The 21051-nt window shown below is 36.2% G+C and overlaps 1 protein-coding gene across 4 annotated transcripts; it reads left to right on the top strand.

Moving 5' to 3' along the window:
• The first annotated feature begins 215 nt into the window (after positions 1 to 215).
• Positions 216 to 14104, top strand: LOC129882532 (protein FLC EXPRESSOR-like). 4 transcript variants are annotated; one of them, XM_055956870.1, is made up of 4 exons: positions 216 to 848; positions 3090 to 3289; positions 3432 to 3475; positions 13728 to 14104. In XM_055956870.1, the coding sequence occupies exons 1-4, from the start codon at positions 301 to 303 to the stop codon at positions 13806 to 13808; spliced, it is 873 nt and encodes a 290-aa protein (XP_055812845.1). In that variant the 5' UTR covers positions 216 to 300; the 3' UTR covers positions 13809 to 14104. The 4 variants fall into 4 exon arrangements, with proteins under 4 accessions (XP_055812845.1, XP_055812846.1, XP_055812844.1 ...); XM_055956871.1 differs by having other exon boundaries at positions 218 to 848; positions 3090 to 3305; XM_055956869.1 differs by having other exon boundaries at positions 219 to 848; positions 3393 to 3475.
• The last annotated feature ends 6947 nt before the right edge of the window (positions 14105 to 21051 follow it).

Consider the following 21051-nt stretch of genomic DNA (forward strand, 5'->3'; position numbering starts at 1 on the left):
TGATTTAGCATTTTTGATATCTAACATACACATATCTTTAATATCGAATATAATTAAAGCATAATCAAATCTATAGATTTTATATATAATAAAGTTAAAGCATAAATATGCTTGAATGAAAAAGAAATTCATTACACATAATAAATTCCAAATATTTTCATTAATGGTGTAGATGTTGAACTTTTTGGTTTAGCCTCATGCTAAGCTGTAAAGTATTGAAATTATAAATACAAGTAGTGTTTACCAAAAACACAAGAAATAAGGAAATCGTCACCAGAGAGGTCCGTTTGTGCATTGGTCATGAAGAGACGAAAACGCCGCCACGCCCCTTATACACCACCACTACCGGACGATTCTCGCCGCCGTTTTCCACCACCCGAAGCCCAATCCCAAGCCCAACCCCAGTCCCAAGCCCATATTCACCCGTCAGTCTTAATCGATGATCGGGAAGCGGCTCAGGAACGCGAGATTGAAACCCTTCTCCTGGACAACCACCGTCTAGCTGCCGCTCACGTCTCTCTTAAGAAGGATCTCTCCTCCGTCCAGCAGGAGCTCCGTCTTCTCTCTTCCACAGCCGCAACCGTCAAGGCCGAAAGTGATGCTCAAGTGCGTGAGGTTTACGACAAGGCACGGAAAAAGGAGTCCGATGTTCGTATAGTCGATGAACTTAGTGTAGACATGGCTAGGGTTAGGACCGATATTCAGAACCTAATTGACGACCGCAAAGAGCTCACTGCCAAATTGCAGAAGATGGAGGATGATCTCGTCAAGGTTGGTTCCGAGTTACAGCAGTTTCCCGTAATCAAAGCCGAAATTGAGGCCATGCATAAGGAAGTTCAACGAGGAAGGTAACCCACTACTACCTATTCCACTGTATCATGTCATGTTTTTCTTGTAATGCTGGTGACCAAGAGGCTACCTGCAAAAGTAAGGGGTACTTCTGCTCACCCAAGGCTAAGGAGATAAATGACCTAGCTTTTTCGCCTTTTGGAATTTGAACTGTGGTCTTTGAAGGCTGCAACCATTTCATTGTCTACTAAGCCACACCCTTGGGTTTCCTATGTGAAGAAGATATGTCTCAATGCAACATGTGACATGATCAGGATGATGTCAATAAAGATAATCAGGATGATTTTAATAACAATAATTTAAGTAGCTTTGATAGCCAAAAAATAAAACAATTATTTGTATTTTATGCAAATGCTTGCAATAGGACAACTGGGTGCTATCTAAACTAAAAATAGCTAGGTAAGAGAAAGATAGAACAATGGAAATTTTGAAGATAATATGGATGCAGAAACGAATCTAAATGAGATATGCTGTTATATAGTCACTTATCATTTATTTCTTTTCGGTTGCCATATTGAGATGACCAATCATCATCACATGTTTTCGTGTGGTATTCCTTTTCCGTAAACATGTTTGTACAAACTTTTTATGGTTTTATAACTATCCCCATTACACTTCTTCATCTTTGCTTATCTGTGTGAAATAAAATAATAAGTTTTAAGAAAGACAAACAGTGAGAATGGATAACAAGTTTTCAGGATCTTGTTTCTCATTTATAGGTTTGCGTCCGTGATTAAGGTCAATATAATCATCAGGGATTTTGAAATGCATATTAAGTCGGAGCTACTCACCTTCCCTTTTGTATGTGTCGGATTGTCTTTGGCCTAAGTGATTTTTGGCTTTTAAGCTCTTTTTTAGTTTTGAAAGTGTTTGGGAAACACAAGAAGTGCTTTTAAGCATTTTTTCAAGGTTGAAAAAGTTAGAAAAAAGAAGCCAAAAGCTTAAAGTTTGGTGTCTCCAACTTCCGGCTTTTAGCTTATTAGCCATTTTGAAAAAGCCAATCCAAACACCCCCTTATTCTAAAAGAGATAAAATTTCAAACCTGGTTTCACTAATGGGAACAAGACCTGCGTGTAACTGGACTCTTAATACCAAATAGATCAGCAACAATAGATGCAAGGTTTACATCAGTAAATCAACACGACATCCTAAGAATTATAGTTTATCATGATATAACAAGCCTGAGCCATGTCTTAGTGTATCTCAGAGACATGCGAAGACATGCTGCATTTACAGATTTTAGAAAAGGAAAACAACACACGCCATTGCAATTAATGATGAAATGTGGAAAACTGGACATCTTCGTTTGTTGTGGAAGTCATAGTTATATCCAAATTGAAATGTAACCTACTCAAACTCGAAATATATCTGTTCACCTTCTCCAATATCTTGTGGTAACCCTACTTAAGCTCAGATGTGGTTAAAGGTCCTTCATGTTTGCTTATTAATGAGCAAAACTTCTTGTTCCCTTGTTTAGTAAATGATGGATATTGCTTTAACTTCTCCAATGTCATGTGTTAACTCTACTTTAGTTCAGATGCAGTTAAAGATAAGCAATCAAATATATATCTATCTGAAATTGGGAGGAGAACCATGAGGTCTCAAGTTCATATCCCAGTGGCGGCAAAAAACACTAGTTGATTCTTCCCATCTGCTTTTTGCCTTAGTGGGCAGAGTTAGAGGGTGTTTGGATTGACTTATTTTAAGTAACTTTTGGCTTTTAAGCTTTTTTTTTTTTAATTTTTGGAGACGTTTGGGTAAGACAAAAAATGCTAAGCACCTACTTTTAGTCCAAAAAATTTTAAAAAATAAGCTAAAAGCCAAAAGTTGGGTATGACCAACTTATGACTTTTAGCTATTAGCTTATAAACTACTTTGAAAAGACAATCCAAACATCCCCTTATTATGTACTTGTGCCTGTGCTGGTGGGAAGAAGAAGGTACCCGATGAAACAGTCGATGTACTGCGCGCAACCTGGCTGTACACCACCATCATAAAAAAATAATTGTGGCGACCATGCATCAAAGTCACATTTCTATGATATTAATGGACATTGCAATGGAAAAATCACATTATAAGTATAGTAGCTTTGTTGTGACATGAGCCCCTTTATAGTGTTCATATTGCCATTTTGGTTATATCTGCATCACATGTCTGCATTTGTTCCAGTGTTGTTGTTTCTCAGGCTCTTATACTTTTGGTGATTTTTGGAGATTTTTTTGTGCTGTGTACATGAACAGGGCTGCTATCGACTATGAAAAAAAGATGCACACCAGCAACCTTGAATATAGTCAAGCAATGGAGAAGCATAAGATTACTGTGACTTCTGAAATTGAGAAACTACATGCTGAGCTTGCAAATGCAGAGAAGAGGGCAAGGGCAGCAGCGGCTGCAGCGGCTCCAAGTAATTTAAACCCCCAGTTTTCTGCAGCAACTCCAAGTAATTCAAACCACTTGTATGCTGCTCCTTTAAGAGTTATTTTATTATCTACCTTATAGTACACTCAACTAATTAAAATAGAAATTGTGATTTATTATTCCAGATTTTACATATTCTGCCAATTATGGAAATTCTGAAACAGGATATGGAGAGAATCTGTACCCTGCTCCGTATGCTGTGCATCAGGTTTGTAATTACATCTCTCTCACATTCTAAAATGGTTTTAGCTTCTAGCGACTTTTGATTTAATAGTTTCTGTAACATTTTGCATTAAGAAATTTAAAAAGAAATTCTATTAGTGTGGCAGCAATGAGATGTAATGCTGCATTTGATCTTAAGTATTTGTTGTTTGCCTGCTGTTCCTTCCATGCTTTAAGACAATTTAGATCCTCTTTTCCATCTAAGTTTCCTCTGTCCGTTGCCTATCAATGAGCTAAATTAGCATAGGCAGAATAGGTAAATTTCCTACTTGTTCAATGTGCACTTAAAAACTGCTTTTTCCATCCATATTCAATAATTTCCTCTGTCCGGTACTGTGTTCTGTTGGATGTCAGGACAATGATAGTATCCTTCATGCTTCTTGGTACATGAAGTTGTTTTAAGTCAAGATGGTCATGTTAAAGATGATTTCTGGGGGAATACTGGGAAATGTTTTTTGTTCTAATCTAATACCATAACACACTTTCGAGAATAATTTCTTTTTTCATCAAAAAGCAACAGCTCTCATGGATTTTTTACATATTGCTTGCTTGGTGACGATTGTTTCCATGGTCACTTTGTCTTCTTTTCCCTTTTCTTCACTTGATTAGTTTACATCAAGAAATAAGACCATCCTTTCTCCAAAAAGAACCCGCAGGAAATGGATCATCATAAATGATTTTATGTGAGATGATTTTCATATACATATTGACTCTGTGATAGTTGCTCTGGAAAAAAAAAGATGGCATTGCCTGTTCAAATCATACCCGGGGACTTCTATGCTTATAATGATACACTAGTTTGTGAACACGTGCGTTGCATTTGTATTTCATATTAGTAAGTACAAACTTTTCAATACGACTGAAATATTAATGGAACATGTGCATGAGATGCAAAACATTTAAAGAAAACAAAATATAAGCTCAAAATGATGAATAAGGATCCTATTAAAGCAACATCGTAGTTAATTCAAACTAATTGGAACTTACGAAGAATAATTTAGTTATTTATATAGGTAGGTTTGATTTGTAATTATACTACTTTTGATGAATTTCAAGCATGTGATATGGTCTGGTCTTACGTAATATTTCTTTATAAATGATGTTGTATGGATAGCTTATTATGACGTCTTTGTTGCTCTGTAATGTGGCTAATGTCCAGTACCTTTGTTGTGATTTTAGTGTCCTCTTGAAAGTACAACTATTATTACTAAAATGTGGGCGTCATTTGTAAAAATAATAATAAGAAATTTGCTTTCAGAATTATCTCAAATTAAATTGTAATTAGGCAGAATATTTGTAAAATTTGTCCATACAAGAATATCAAGCAGTATGAATATAGTTCTGGATGTAACGGTTGCATATTGCTCTTCGAATTATAGGTGACAAACTTGAAGGACCAATTAAAAGAAAGAAAATCCAAAAAGGAGCATTTCAGTTTCAATTTTCAAAGCATTGTCTATACATAAGTTGATCTTTCATCAAAATCTTTAAGGATCATAAAGATCCACAAAAATGGATTTTGGTTCTCTTCATAATTCATATCCATTACCAAACTGACGAATACATAATACATTTGAGGCACTTCCTTTTTAACAGGGAACTACTTGCTTCGTTTTAGTTTGTCTGACACTATCTTTTTATTAGTTTCCGTTTCAAAAAAGAATGATTTGTTCCTATATATGTCTCCTTAATGGGAAGCTCTTACAACCACACACATTTAACACCACAAGCTTCAAGAATTTTAGTCTCACAAATTTATGAAATATTTCAAGCCACAAGTTTCAAAAGATTTCTTTATTAAACTTTATACCAAGTCAAGCTATGACAAACAAAGTGAAACAAGGAGAGTATTAAATTCAAGTCTACCATTAGCGTCTGAAGTATCCCAATACCAACCTAAACTTACAATGAATGTTTATAGTTTTGTACAACAATAATAGAAAGACATTGATCAACTATTAAAACATATTAGCAATGAGTTGTAAACCATACACTTTCAATTCCAAGTGAAAGGAATCAAAACAGATGCTAATTAGCCAACTTGTAGTACCATTTCACAAAAAACACTTTTACAATCTTCATTACAACAACAACAACAACCCAGTGAAATCCCACATCGTGGGGTCTGGGAAGGGTAAAGTGTACGCAGACCTGACTCCTACCACTGTAGGACGGCTGTTTCCGAAAGACCCTCGGCTCAATAGAAGCATAGGAAAAAAGGCCAGACAAGAATATTAAAAGTAGAAAAGTAGATAACGGAAGAGTTCCAAACAATAGTATAATCAAAGCACCAAAAAAACAGTAGATATCGTCAAATAATAACATAAATACCATAATAAGCTAACATAACATACATAACATAAATAACATAAATCAGAGTACAAGAAATCATAGTGCGTTAATACGCCTACGGATAAGGGGGAATAATGCCACTATGTACTAGCCTTCTACCCTGATGTGTGTCCTCCACACCCTCCTATCTAAGGTCATGTCCTCGGTAAGTCGTAAATGCGCCATGTCCTGTCTAATCACCTTTCCCCAATATTTCTTCGGCCTACCCCTACCTCTTTTGAAACCATCCATGACCAACCTCTCACATCTCCGCATTGGTGCTTCTTGGACTCTCCTCTTCACATGCCCAAACCATCTCAGTCGCGTTTCACGCATCTTGTCTTCCACCGGGGCCACTCCTACCTTGTCTCGAATAGCCTCATTTCTAATTCTGTCGCTCCTGGTATGCCCACACATCCATCTCAACATTCTCGTCTCGGCAACTTTCATCTTTTGCACGTGGGAGACCTTAACTGGCCAACACTCCGCCCCATATAACATAACTGGTCTAACCACCAATTTGTAGAACTTGCCCTTAAGTTGTGGTGGCACCTTCTTCTCACATAACACACCGGAGGCGAGCCTCCATTTCATCCATCCTGCCCCAATACGATGTGTGACATCCTCGTCGATCTCCCCGCTGCCTTGCATGATAGAACCAAGGTACTTAAAACTACTTCTCTTTTGGATGGCTTGGTCCCCGAGCCTAACTTCCGCGCCAACCTCTTGAGGAGTCTCACTGAACTGACACTTTAGGTACTCTGTCTTGGTCCTACTCAACTTAAACCCTTTAGACTCTATGGTGCGTCTCCAATCTTCCAGCTTAGCGTTAACTCCGCTATGAGTCTCATCGATGAGGACTATGTCGTCCGCAAAAAGCATACACCATGGCACCTCACCTTGAATTTGTCGCGTTAATACATCCATCACCAAGGCAAATAGAAACGGACTAAGAGCTGATCCTTGATGCAACCCCATCACAACTGGAAAGTGTTCTGAATCCCCTCCTACTGTCCTTACCCTAGTTTTGGCACCCTCGTACATGTCCTTGATAACCCTTATGTACGCTACAGGTACACCTTTAGCCTCCAAACATCTTCATAGTATCTCTCGTGGGACTTTATCGTAGGCCTTTTCTAAGTCGATGAATATCATATGCAAGTCTCTTTTCCTCTCCCTATATTGCTCCATTAGTCTCCTCATAAGATGGATGGCTTCCGTAGTTGAGCGTCCCGGCATAAATCCGAACTGGTTCTTTGAAATAGACACGCCTCTCCTCACCCTCATCTCCACCACTCTTTCCCACACTTTCATAGTATGGTTTAGAAGCTTGATACCTCTATAGTTGTCGCAACTCTGGCTATCCCCCTTGTTTTTGTATAGAGGGATCATGATGATCGACCTCCATTCTATGGGCATCGTTGCCGTTGTAAAGATGACATTAAATAACCTAGTCAGCCATTCCAAACCTACCGAGCCCGCACTCTTCCAAAATTCTCCAGGGATCTCGTCAGGTCCGGTCGCTCTTTTCCAGCGCATCCTACGAACGACATCTTTAACCTCATCGCCCGTAATACTCCTACAACCCCCAATATCGTGACTACTTCCTGTATGTTCCAAATCTCCCAACACAATTTCTCTGTCCCCTTTGTCATTCAAAAGTTTATGGAAGTATGACTGCCATCTTTGTTTGATAAGGGTCTCCTCTACCAATACTTTTCCGTGTTCGTCTTTAATGCACTTCACTTGGTCCACATCGCGTGCCCTTTTCTCTCGGGCCCTGGCTAGCTTGAATAATTTCCTGTCCCCGCCTTTCTCTTCCAGTTCAGCATAAAGGCGTTCAAAAGCTGCCGTTTTTGCCGTTGCAACCGCCGACTTCGCCTCCTTCCTCGCTATCTTATACAGTTCCCCATTCGTCCACTTCTCCACCTCATCCTTGCTCTCCATCAACTTAGCATACGCCACCTTCTTTGCTTCCACTTTCCCTTGTACTTCTCCATTCCACCACCAGTCCCCTCGATGTCGACTACGGCTACCTGTCGAGACTCCTAACACTTCCCTTGCTACAGCCCTAATACAACTAGCTGTCTTATCCCACATACCGTTCGCATCCCCACTACTATCCCAGGCCTCCATATCCTTCAATTTCTCTCCCATCTCTAGGGCACTAACCATTGTCAAACTCCCCCATCTGATCCTAGGTCGTTCTTCCCCGACCCTCTTCGTCCTCGTCATCTTGATCCCTAAATCCATCACTAAGAGCTTATGTCGGGTTGTAAGGTTGTCGATCGGTATGACCTTACAGTCTTTGCACAAACCTTTATCATCCCTCCTAAGGAGTAAAAAGTCTATCTGAGTTTTAGCCACTGAACTACGGAAGGTTATCAAGTGGTCCTCCTTCTTTGGGAAACTCGAGTTGGCTATCACCAACCCGAAAGCTCTTGCGAAATCCAAAAGTGCGAATTCATTGAGTTATAATTTATCGTGGATGCATTCTTAAAAATACCATTATTAGTTGGGATAAGAATCACATTTGATCTAGTGCTAAACATGGTTCGAAATGAAAAAAATATCATTTTAGAGGATAAGCATTGAAATTTAATATTTAAACAACAATAATAACCGTTTCTCAAATATAATTTTTGAAAAGAGTGAAGAAAAGTAGTTTGTAAATGGCTTTGCCATGAATATATTGGCTGATTTATTGTAAGTATTAATTGGGGAGTAGAAAAGTCACCAAAGTGTTCACTATAATGTCAAACAGGTATATATACATTAATACAAGCTAACGCGTACATTGTACATTAATAAAAGAACAATAAATTCAACTCTAAGAAAAAGTTAATCTTGGGGTTACAATTACTAAAAGCAAATGTCTAAATCTAATGCATGCTATGAATGTGAGGTAGGAATTAACTCTTATCTCTTTTTTAACTTTAAAGTGTTTGTTTACATATTTGTACAAAAATATAATTGTAGTAGTGCTTGCTTGAAGGGCAAAAATATCGTTCAACATTTGAAGGACAATTTGGTCTTTTGAACTTTTTACTAGAAGGCTTCTTACTTATATGCGCGATGCGCGTGTACACCCGTATCATTTAGTAATATTTTTTAATGCATTTGATTTTTAAAATAAAATTTAGTGGAAAAAAATGCAAGTTCATAAAAATAATGAAATTTGATTTTGCCTTGCTAACTCAGTAATGAAAGTTGATTTTGCCTTACTAACTCAGTAATGAAAGAAACCTTATTCCACAATAATTCTCTTATTGTATTATTTCAATCAAGTGTGGAGCCAGGTCGAACAACGGGGTTCAAATCCCCTTCGGCGAAAAATTACACTATTTATACATGATTAAAATTATTATTTTTATGTATATACAGTAGACGGTAAACCCCCTTTCGGCTTCTTCATGTGTTTACTTCTTAATATTTTGAACCTCCTAAGAGAAAATCCTAGCTTTGCCATTGATTTAAGTATGCAAGTATGTGGTGAGTTTATGTCAATATGTTGTCAAATTGGAATTAGTATGGTATTGGAAATTTTATTATTACGACAGAATTTGATAAAGTATGATAATTGCTATAAGTCCAAACTTATGAGAAGTTCTTAAAGGACAAATTAAAAGAACACGGATTCTATTGCCCATGCCTTGCTTCATACTCACCTTTGAAGTTGTAGTTTTCTTCTCCATAATGCTCATGATCGTTGTTGTCAACATAGCCTCCGTAATCTCCATCATCAGACTCATAGCATCCATTGCTACAAGCTTAGTCTATCTCCCATGTCATCATCACAATGATCCGAAGCTATGGATGACATATTTCCTTTTAACTCTTTGTACCTACAAAATGAGCAAACAAAGTTAGTAATAAAAGTTCCTCACCATCACTCGTATTTGCATACCTTTGTGCTTGGCTAGCACCACTCAAATGTGCTCAAACTCTCTTGCCTTTTACCACTCTAGGATTCAACCATTGTTGTTAATTCGATCAATCGCTTGTCAAGAGCCGCAAACTAATCTGAATGATTTTTCCCTATAATGAACAATAGACGAAACTAAAAACTATGAAAAATAGACGACTCTAAAAGTGTTAGAATAGGAATAGGTGTACACAATCCTACTTAGAATAGGAATAGAAATAGGAATAGATTATAGTATCCTACCTAGAATAGGAATAGAAATATGAATAGTTTTTTGTATTCTACTTGAAAAAGGATTGTTTTGTAGTGTCTATAAATAGGGTCTTTGTGTAATATTGTTCTTACACAATTCAATAATATTTCTCCTATATTTCTCACATGGTATCAGAGTCTCTACGATATTGGTAAAGAATTAAAGAGCTTCTGCTGTCGGCGGGCGACTATTACTCATATATGCCGCCCATCTGGGCAATGATTATGTTAGTAAAAGTCTGGGTCACCGTATATATTTTTGGTGACTATTTTCTCATATCTAATTTGCGTAGCACCTTGCATCTTTTTAGTGACTACTTTTTCTTATTTAATTTGCGTAGTACTGTGCATTTTTTTGGACTACTTTCTCATATCTATTTGTGGAGCATCATGCATCATTTCGGTGATTACTTTCTCATATTCGATTTGTGTAGCACCATGCCATTTTTCCGGTGACTACTTTTTCATATTTGATTTGCGTAGCACTCTGCCATTTTTTTGGTGACTACTTTTTTATTTGTGTAGGGTCGTGCCATCATTTCGACCCTACTCATATAATTTATGTTTTTCAGTAGGGTCTTGTCATCATTCTGACCCTATCCATATCATTTTCTTCCTTAGTAGGGTCATGTCATCATTCTGACCCTACCCATATAGTTTTATTTCTTAGATTGTGACCATTTTCAGCTATCAAATCTAATAATCTAGGGCATGAGCATGTTTCAGCCAGTTTTACGATGACTTTCTTGTTTAAGATATACTCATCTCTTGATTTCGAGACGTTTCATATATTTTATATACCAGATTTCGAGCATTTTTCAGCGGCCATTGCAATGTTTCTAAGAGATTTGAGTTTTCCTGCAGCATTTTCTTTCTGTTTCAGATTTACTTTCGCCAAAAAAAGAAGAAGGCATACTCAGATATTTGGACTAGATTATGGTGATATTTTCTGTCTCATGGCTAAAATAGCATATGTCCGCCTTTTTCTATCTATAGTTGTCGTTCTCCATTCGCTTTTTAATCATTTGGATATTAAGAATGTTTTTCTCCATGGTGATCTCTAGAAAAAAGTCTATATGGAGCAACCATTTGATTTTGTTGCTTAGGGGGAGTTTGATAGCCTTTGTATGTCGATTGTGTAAGTCACTCTATGGTCTAAAACAGTCTTCTCAAGTCAATCTATGGTCTGAGACAGTCTTCTCAGGCTTGATTTAAGAAGTTCAACATTGCAATTTAGGAATTTATCACTCTGTGTTTTATCGACATATCACATCAAATTCAGTGTTTCATGAGAGGACTAAGTACATTGTGATTGATTGTCACTTTGTCAGTGAAAAGATACTCTCAGGAGATATTGTTATAAAGTTTGTGAAGTCAAGTGTCTTCAGCAAGTCCCTCACTGGTCCTCGTATTAATTATATTTGTAACAAGCTAGATAGGAGGTAGGGGTAGGCCGAAGAAGTATTGGGGAGAGGTGATTAGACAGGACATGGCGCAGTTACAGCTTACGGAGGACATGACCTTAGATAGGAGGGTGTGGAGGACCCACATTAGGGTAGAAGTCTAGTTCATAGTCTCGTTATTCTTCTCTATTCATAGGTGTAGTAGTGCATTACGATCTCTTGCGCTTTGAGTTCTGATTTCTGTTATTTCTGTTATTATTTATTACTTTCTATGCTCTGATTACTCAATTTTACCTGTGACGCTTTCATTATTTATTTAATCGTTATTTGTTATTAGTCTTTATTTATTTGTATTTATTTGTTATCTATTTGTTATTTGTTTGTTGTTTTTCTCATAAAGCTTTTAATTTTCTATTCTTATCTAACATTTTTTTATGCATTTATGCTTTTACTGAGCCGAGGGTCTCCAGGAAACAGCCGTCCTACCTTGGTAGGAGTAAGGTCTGCGTACATTCTACCCTCCCCAGACCCCATGTTGTGGGATTTCACTGGGTTGTTGTTGTTGTTGTTGTTGTAACAAGCTAGGTACATATGATTTGTATGCACCAACTTGAGGGGGATAGGAATATGTGTACACAATCCTACTTAGAATAGGAATAGAAATAGGAATAGATTATAGTATCCTACTTAGAATAAGAATAGAAATATGAATAGTTTATAGTATTCTACTTGGAAAATGATTGTTTTATAGGTTCTATAAATAGGGTCTTTGTGTAATATTGTTCTTACACAATTCAATAATATTTCTCCTATATTTCTCACAAAAGCTATAGACTTGAATCAAACAATTAACAACGAAATTAAACGAGAAAGCACAGAAAAGAATTGGCACGAAAGAAATACAGACACAAGAACTAATTAACCTTAAGTAAAAGCAATTACCAAAGTTAACTAGCTTAGAAAGTTGAAGAAAGTGAAATCGAAGTGAAATAAAAGAGGAACCAAGTTTTTGGATGTTTGATACAGTGTCATATAGAGTTGCCAGCCTCCCAGATACAGCCTGTATGTGAGCTTTACGGTACGAGGTATGACTGTATCTTGTAGGTTATAGGGGGTCATTTTGAGATGCAGTTCGTAAATTGATTGTATGGACCGGACCGTATGCTTTTCCATAGATGGACCCGCATGTTGAAACTGAAGCCCCTACTTCCATTTCGTCTCCTAAGGTACTCTTCGTGATGTGGAATCCTTGGATGGCATTAAAATGTGTTCACATGCCTCCATCTTCTGGAGCAACCCTTGTAGAGCTTGGAGATAAATAGCCGTGTCCAATACAAGCATACATACCTATGTGCAAAGAATTTCCTGTCATAATCTAATCTGAATCTTCTTCGACACAGCATAAGCCTATAAAAAACAGAATTGATTGCAACTGATAAAACCTATCAAAAAGTACAAATCCAGAAAATAAAGCACAAATATTCCCAAATAAAAGAAGTAAACTTATAGCAAGATAACTTTAAGGAATATCTGTAAAAAGCTTATTAATATTACAACACACCAGAAAAAGAATCATCAAAATAAATCTAGAAAATAAGTATCAATACAGAAATTACATGATCATTGTTATTGTATTTCTGGTACCCAAATAAAAGCTCATTCAAACCATCATCAGAGCCTAAAGAATCAAGATGCTCATTCTATGTTTCCACCAATGTTTCCTTGTTGGAGCCTTCTCCTCAATATTTTTTAGGACATGCGTATATATTCTTAATTGTTCTTGAATGTCTTTCATTTGCTGTGATTTTTGACATACTTTCTCAAGAAAATAAAAGGCTTTATTAAAAGTTGGTCATCTCAAGTGTCAAATGGTATTTCAATGCTTCTATTTTCATTGTTTTACTTGTTATCTTATTTTTGTCATATTTAAAGATGAACACTTGCATTTTTGCACAAAAGAATAATTTCTTCATGAAGGGCAAAATAGCCGTTCAACTTTTGAGGGCTATTTTAGTCTTTTGAACTCTTAATTTCGTGCTTTCCGACTTCTAGAATAGTATAGATATAGATAGATAGATGAACCTTTGGCCCTCAGGAGAAGCAAAAAATTGTTCTTTTGTAGGGAGTTTCCTATTTAAAAGGCTATTAAACTGAACTATTTTTTAGTTGGTTCCACCTGTTTTGACTTTTGATTAATGACACTTTCCTTGTTAACCTATAAAGAGGACATAAAGTAGTAGCACATGCTAGTTGGCATCTAATGCAACTTAAGCTTTGTCCAAACTTTAAATGAGCTATAATACAAGTGTCCTATTGTAATGTTTCAGGTTCATGGCAGTGCTGATGCAAGCACCCAATATGTTCCAGGAGCCATGTCATATGGTTCACAACCCTATGTACATCACTAGTTTGTGGTTTGCAACTGAAAAATATCTGCTGGATCACAAGCAGGATGTAGATGTGACAAACTTGGGATTTTTTTTTTGATTGCATGAGAACAGTGGTTTCTTGAAGAAGCACAGATCAAATGATTTTTCTTGGTGCATTAATGCTGATCAAACTGCAACATTCGTCTTGAGTGTAGCCTCGGAAGTCAGATAATGACAGTTCTTGTTCTTTCTGCATCTCTCTTTTGCCTTAATATGAACCTGTAATAAATGCATACTTAAAAATGTCGTTTTTAAAAATCCAGTTCAAGCTGCAAGTCACTTTATTTTACCGCTACTGAGCACGGCACGAAATAATTTGGAAGATCGGAGACTGGAAATAATGAAGCAATCACACCAGATGTTTTTCAAAATTTATTCTTCATTATATCGGAATAGGGGAAGTGGAAGGGAAAGGGGTAGTGGAATTTAAATCCTTATCATATTTTATCCCCTCACTGATCTGTAGCGGGGAGAACTGTTTTTGTAGGTCAGTTACGTATTTATTTTAGTTTATGTTTTTTTACAAGAGATTTTTTATCTTTTTTTTCTATTTATCTTTTATCAGTGACCAACGGATCTTAATTTCATCTGTAATACCCATCAAATATTTTCAAAGTGTGTTAAAAGACACATCGGGTTTACACCATGGCACTTGCATGTTGTACACAAGGGAAGAATGAAAACAAGTTGTCACATGTCATGCTTTTTGTCTTCCATCATTTTTCAATGTTCTTATAAAGTTGCATCCCTATCTCGCGTCAGGGTGGTAGAGAATGGTATTATTGATTTAGGATGGATTGAGTCAATCAATTGAATTACAATTCACTCATAAAATATGGATAAATATGAATTTGATCAAATATGATATGGATAAAATGGTTTTAATCCACTTTAATTTTCTAAAGTAAAACAAATTAAATCACAGCTAAATTATTAATACTCCTACCACTCCCACCCAATCCTTAAATTATTATTTTTAAAAAATTAATTTTTCATACAATAAAGAAATTTAATTTTTTCTACCTCTGAATTGCCCCCCCCCCCTTTCGCCCACCCTCACTTGGACCCCCTATCTCCACCCAAAATTCAAAAAAAAAATAATTGTCGCCCCTAAACCCTACCCCTACCCCAACCCACCCCTAATTTTTTTAGTAAAATTTTTAAGAATCACATAGTATAAGGAACTAATTACATTTTGTCCCTATCCTTTTTCATTTTACAAAAATCCCTTCAAAATATATACATCCGGATACATCCTATGCAATGTTGATACATAATTACGGATACATCAATAAACTAATTAGTTGAGCTAAAAAAGGTACTAAAAAGTAAATTTTAATTTTCAGTTCCACTAATAACGCTAATCTAATTGATATCAATCTCTCCCTTCTTAACAACTTCTCACAATTCAAAATTCAAAATCTCTTTACCCCAATCGATCCCAAAGTTCATAACAGATTCAATTTGTAGCTGCTACATAATGAATGTATCGATTTTATTGCGACATTCAAGAATTTGAGAAAGAGAGGTGAGTTATGAGCGGTACAAAAGTGAAAGAATAGTTGTTGGACAATCAATTTCCTTTGTAAATCTCAAAGCCGCCATTGCAGCTAAATTGGAGATAGATGAGATGAGGAAAAACTTAAAAATTCGATACATCATAGAAGGCAATTCATCTCCAATGGTAATTAGGAACGATATGGGAGTAAGCCTATATATTGAGGTGAAAAAATCGAGCCTGGATTTGCAACGTACCCATTATGCATTGATGCATCTGACAAGATTAATAAAGAGATACAATGCTTCGATGCTTTATCCGATGAAATTGTTTGTGTCGAAGGTTCAAAAAAGGATACCCAAACTTTTGTTGTGGTTGAATCAAAAATTGGTGATTCGTATTATATTTCTGAATTGGAAGTAACAAATTACATATTTATTCAAACAATACAGGGGTGAAGGAGAAGCAATTGTATAAAGATAAAGCTACATTGATCTGTGTAATGACGAAATATAAGATAGAGAACCTTCAATTTCAAGATAAAGAGATAAGATGTTAAAATGTATGTAACCAGTCGTTTTGCTCTGTGTATCTGATACAAAGATATTTTGTAGTATCTATACATAAACTATGATGGTCACCTTTAGTAGCACGGTAGCTAGGACTCAGATTGACTACTTACTTCTCCGAAAGGGTGATAAAGGCCTTTGTAAGAATTGCAAGGTTATTTCGAGTGAAAATATTACTATCCAACATAAGCTTTTGGTGATGGACTTGAAGATTAAGAAGGATAGGAGAAAGAAGACCCTTTATGACTGACCGAGGATTAGGTGAGGGCCTAACTCTCGCCCTTTCTTGGGAGATGGGGGAGAAGTTGACTGGTTTAAGAGCCTGGAGTAGTAATGGGGATGTGAACAACATATGGCACATGACAGCTGGTTGCATTAGAAAATAAGCTACCGAGGTTCTAGGGGTATCGAGAGGAATCTTTGGTGGTCATCAAGGAGATTGGTGGTGGAATGGAGAAGTACAAGGCAAAGTGAAAGCCAAGAAAGTTGCCTATATGGAGTGGTTGGAGTGCGTGGATGAGGAGGAGAAGAGTAGGCTTAAAGATATCTATAAGAAGACGAAGACGGAAGTGAAGTCGGCGGTCACCAGTGCTAAGACGATAGCTTTTGAACGCTTATATGTCGAGTTAGGAAAAAAAAGGTAGGGATAAGAGATTGTATTGGCTCTCCAAAGCGCGAGAGAGAAAATCCTGTGACCTGGATCTAGTAAAGTGCATCAAGGACAAGGAAGGTGAATTATTAGTGTATGAGACATCTATCAAGCAAAGGTGGCAAGCTTACTTCCACAGACTCTTAAATGAAAAAGGAGACAGAGACATTGTAATGGGTGATTTGGCATACTCTCACAGTGTTCGAGACTTTGGATACTACAGATGTTTTAGGGTTGAGGAGGTTAAACGTGCTATTAGCAGGATGATGAGGGGGAGAGCGATCAAGCCCGATGAGATTTTGATGGACTTTTGGAAGAGCACTGACAAGGCAGGTTTGGAATGGTTGACTAAGTCGTTTAATGTTATTTTGAGGACGACTAAGATGCCCGATGAATGGATGTGGAGTAATATGATTCCATTGTACAAAAACAAGGGTGATATCTAAAATTATAATAATTATAAGGGTATCAAACTGCGAAGCCACACTATGAAGATTTGGGAGAGAGTGGTGGAGATGAGGGTGACGAGAGGAGTGTCAACCTCAAAGAACTAGTTCAGATTCATGCTGGGGCGGTTGACTACTGAAGCAATCTATCTTATGTGGAGACTAGTGGAGAAATTTAGAGAATGAAAAATGGATCTCCATATAGTGTTTATTCACCTTGAAAAGGTTATGACAAAGCTTCAAGGGATGTTCTCTAGAGGTGTTTGGAGGCGAAAGGTGTCCCGATGATGTATATTAGGGCAATAAAAGACATGTATGCTGGAGACAAGACTCGGGTTAGGACGGTGAGAGGTAACTCAGAACATTTTCCTATTGAGATGGGACTACATCAGGGATCTCTGCTGAGTCCTTTTTTTTTTGCCTTGGTGATGGATGAGCTGACACAGTCTATTCAAGAGGAGGTTCCATAGTGTATGCTATTTGCGGATGACATAGTTTTAAAAATCCTATAAATAAAATGGGTCCTATAGAAAGTCCATCCAAGAAACCGCTCGAGTTTTAGCAAAAGTGGCTCTAAGGATTTCCCTTTGCTTTGACAATGGAATTCTCCCCCCTGTCCCCTTCATAAAAAGAGAGAGATGAATTGATATATTTATTGACTACAAGAACAGGTATACCAATAGGACTTTGCTTTACTAGAGACATTTGAATTAATGAGACTCAGGACAGGGTTAACGATAGGTTGGAGGTTTGGAGACAAACACTGGAGTCTAAAGAGTTCAGATTGAGCAAGACCAAAAAATACTTGGAGTGCAAATTTAGTGCTGCGATGGAGGAAGAGGACATGGAAGTGAGGCTTGCCACTCAACCTATTCCAGGACAGAAAGCTTTAAATATCTTGAATCCATCATCCAGAGTAGTGGAGACATCGATGATGATGTCACGCACCGTATTAGGGCAGCATGGATGAAATCGAGGCTTGCCTCTAGAGTCTTGTGTGATAAGAAAGTACCACTAAACTTAAAGGTAAGTTCTACAGAATGGTGGTTAGACCAGCGTTGTTATATGGAGTAGAGTGCTGGCCAGTAAAGAACTCTCATGTTCAGAAGATGCATGTGGCGGAGATGAGGATGTTGATATGGATGTTTGGACACACTAGGAATGATAAGATCAAGAATAAGGTTATTCGGAAGAAGGTGGGAGTGGCATATGTAGTTGATAAGATGAGAGAAGCGAGACTGAGATGGTTTGGACATGTGCAGAAAAGGGGTGTCGATGCCCCAGTTAGGAGGTACGAGCGGTTGGATTTTGGGGTTATGCAGAGGGGTAGAGGTAGACCGAAAAAGTATTGAAGAGAGGTGATCAAACAAGATATGGCGCTACTCTGTATCACTGAGGACATGACCTTAAATAAAAATGAGTGGAGGCCACGGATTAGGATAGAAGGCTAGTAGGGATAGAATGGTGTCTGACTGTGTGCCGGCTTAGGGTGGTTGTAGTTCTAAGCATGCCTTTATAGTTGTGTTGTTATTGCCTTTGATTATCACATTACTATATTACTTTGCTATCATTTTTGTTCTTATTATTGTTCTTGTCCTGTAAAATTTACATCGCTTTTCATTTTTTGTGCCATTATACTATATATATTATTTTTCTCTTTTACTTGGGACCGTGACTTTTGAGTCGAGGGTCTTTCGAAAACAGTCTCTCTATCTCCATTAGGTAATGGTAAAGTTTATGTACATTCTACCCTTTCCAGACCCCACTTATGGGATCTCACTAGGTATGTTTTTGTTGTTGTATTCATACACTATGATACTTTATCATTTTATGAAAAATATAGTGCATTCATAGTAGTAAATATATCTGATACAAATAGATTTACTATTTGTTTATTTGCTTGTTTTTGATCTGTAGATTATCGTATGGTCATTAATAAGTATCAAGTACATGTAAATTTCTAGTAAGTGAATGTTATAAATGTATTTTTGTGAGTGAATTTGTATGTATCATTTATTTGTGTATAATGTATCTAATTAATAATGTTGATGATACATTAATATTAAGGAGCATGATTTGTTTATAATGTATCTGGTATATATAAAAATAAGTAATCATTAATATGTATCAGATACTTGTTATAATTAATTTCAAATTTAGAAATATATATATTGATAATTATGTGAATAAGTGTAGCATACTTTTGAGTGATGCATGATACATTAGTGATTTGTAATGTATCTGGTACATTTAGTAAATTAAAAAACATATTGTGCAGCTATGTATTGGTGTATTTTTCGGATGATTGTGGTTGGACTATGAAGGTATCTCGTAGGAATAATTTAGATGTATTCAAAATGAGGTACTTCAATAGTGAATATACATGTCCATTAAGAGATGGGATATTAACGAAGGTCCAAGCTACTGTTGCATTTGTTAGTGGTGTGACAGCTCATAAATTGATCAATCATAAAAGAATTCATACTCCTAAAGATGTAATTGAGGATGTTAGAGCAGTCTATGAGATTGATATTTCCTACCAACAAGCATGGTGTGCTAAGGAACGTGCACTGGAGATAATAACGGGTAAACATGTCGGCGGATATAGACAGATGCCCAGATACATATAAATACTAAATAAAATATATCTATATATAAGGATGCAGAAGTCAGAAAAAAATGAATTCATGTATCTATTCATAGACTTGAGGCCATTGATGAGAGGTTTTGAGTTCTGCAAACCGGTAGTCGTTATTGACGGTGCACATCTTAGTGCAGCTTACAAAGGGAAATTTATATCGGCAAGCACACTCAATGGGGAAGGTACCTTTTTTTCTTAAATGGTGATCATTATTTTGTTAATAATAATAACTGTAACAATAATAATCTAATACATTATCTAACTCTTATCGATCAAAATTTAAAAACTGTTGTGGGTTGTTTTATGATTAGGTTACATATTGTCATTAGCCTATGGAGTTGTGGACACGAAAAAGGATTGTTCATGGACATGATTCTTCCAACAATTTAAAAATGCATTTAGGTAGAGGGAAAAAATGTGTGTTGTATCGGATAGAAACGAAAATATTATGAAATGTGTAAGCATTGTGTTTTCAAATGTTCCTCATTATGCATGTATATGATATCTTGAAAGAATGTTTGTACAAACTTTATGAGGAGAAGAACCACCCTCAGAGATCTGTTCTACTCAATGACCAAGGCTTATAAAAAAAAGAAGATTTTGAAAATTGATGGCTAAAATGCAAATAATTGATCATAGGGTTAAAGAGTATCTTGAGGATGCTAGGTATGTGTAACGACCTTATTTTATGACTTTTGTTGATTTTTCTATTTAACTCTTAACTTTTATAAATAATTTATGACTTGTGAGAATGAGTGACATGATTTTCATATTAATAAAAAAAATTATTTTGTTGTTAAAAATAATTTATAAAATAATATATATATATATATATATATATATATATATATATATATATATATATATATATATATATATATAATCTGATGGCATTAAGCCATCAGATGTAAATGAGAGAACGAGAAAGCGATAGAAACTGAAAAAAAAATACGGAGGAAGAAAGAAAAGAAAGGGGAAAAGAAAAATAAAGAAAAAGAGAAAAATAGGGATTTTCATTCCAAAACATCAAGGTAATTATTCTCATCCTTTTCATTAAATTTTTATGTGATTATGAACAAATTTTTAGGGTATATTGGTGGAGAAATAACGCTGAAATAAGAAAATATGACCCTAGGGTTCTTCACATAAAATCTTGATTTGGGAGTCGAATAACGATCTATTTTAGCTGAAATTTGACATGAAAGTTTATTTTATCATGAGTGAACATAATCGGAAAGAAAATTTCAGATTTGACTTCAATGACTTGGGATGACTTTTTGATCCAATTTTTTGATCCAAATATAAATATAGCAATATGGGTGTCATTGAAATCGTATTCTTATGAAGATTATGTATTTGAACAGATTTTGATCGTTCGGAAGTATTACGAAAGACTCAAATTTTAAAGTGATTATTCAA

This window comes from Solanum dulcamara, chromosome 3 (assembly GCF_947179165.1).
Source record: "Solanum dulcamara chromosome 3, daSolDulc1.2, whole genome shotgun sequence".
Taxonomy (NCBI): Eukaryota; Viridiplantae; Streptophyta; class Magnoliopsida; order Solanales; family Solanaceae; genus Solanum; species Solanum dulcamara.

Bases quoted from the DNA above. Each gene is read 5' to 3' on its own strand.
- LOC129882532 (XM_055956869.1), top strand. From the start codon at position 301: ATGAAGAGACGAAAACGCCGCCACGCCCCTTATACACCACCACTACCG. The intron at 3,290-3,392 runs GTAATTCAAACC...TTATTATTCCAG, and splicing joins GTTTTCTGCAGCAACTCCAA to ATTTTACATATTCTGCCAAT. The intron at 3,476-13,727 runs GTTTGTAATTAC...GTAATGTTTCAG, and splicing joins CTCCGTATGCTGTGCATCAG to GTTCATGGCAGTGCTGATGC.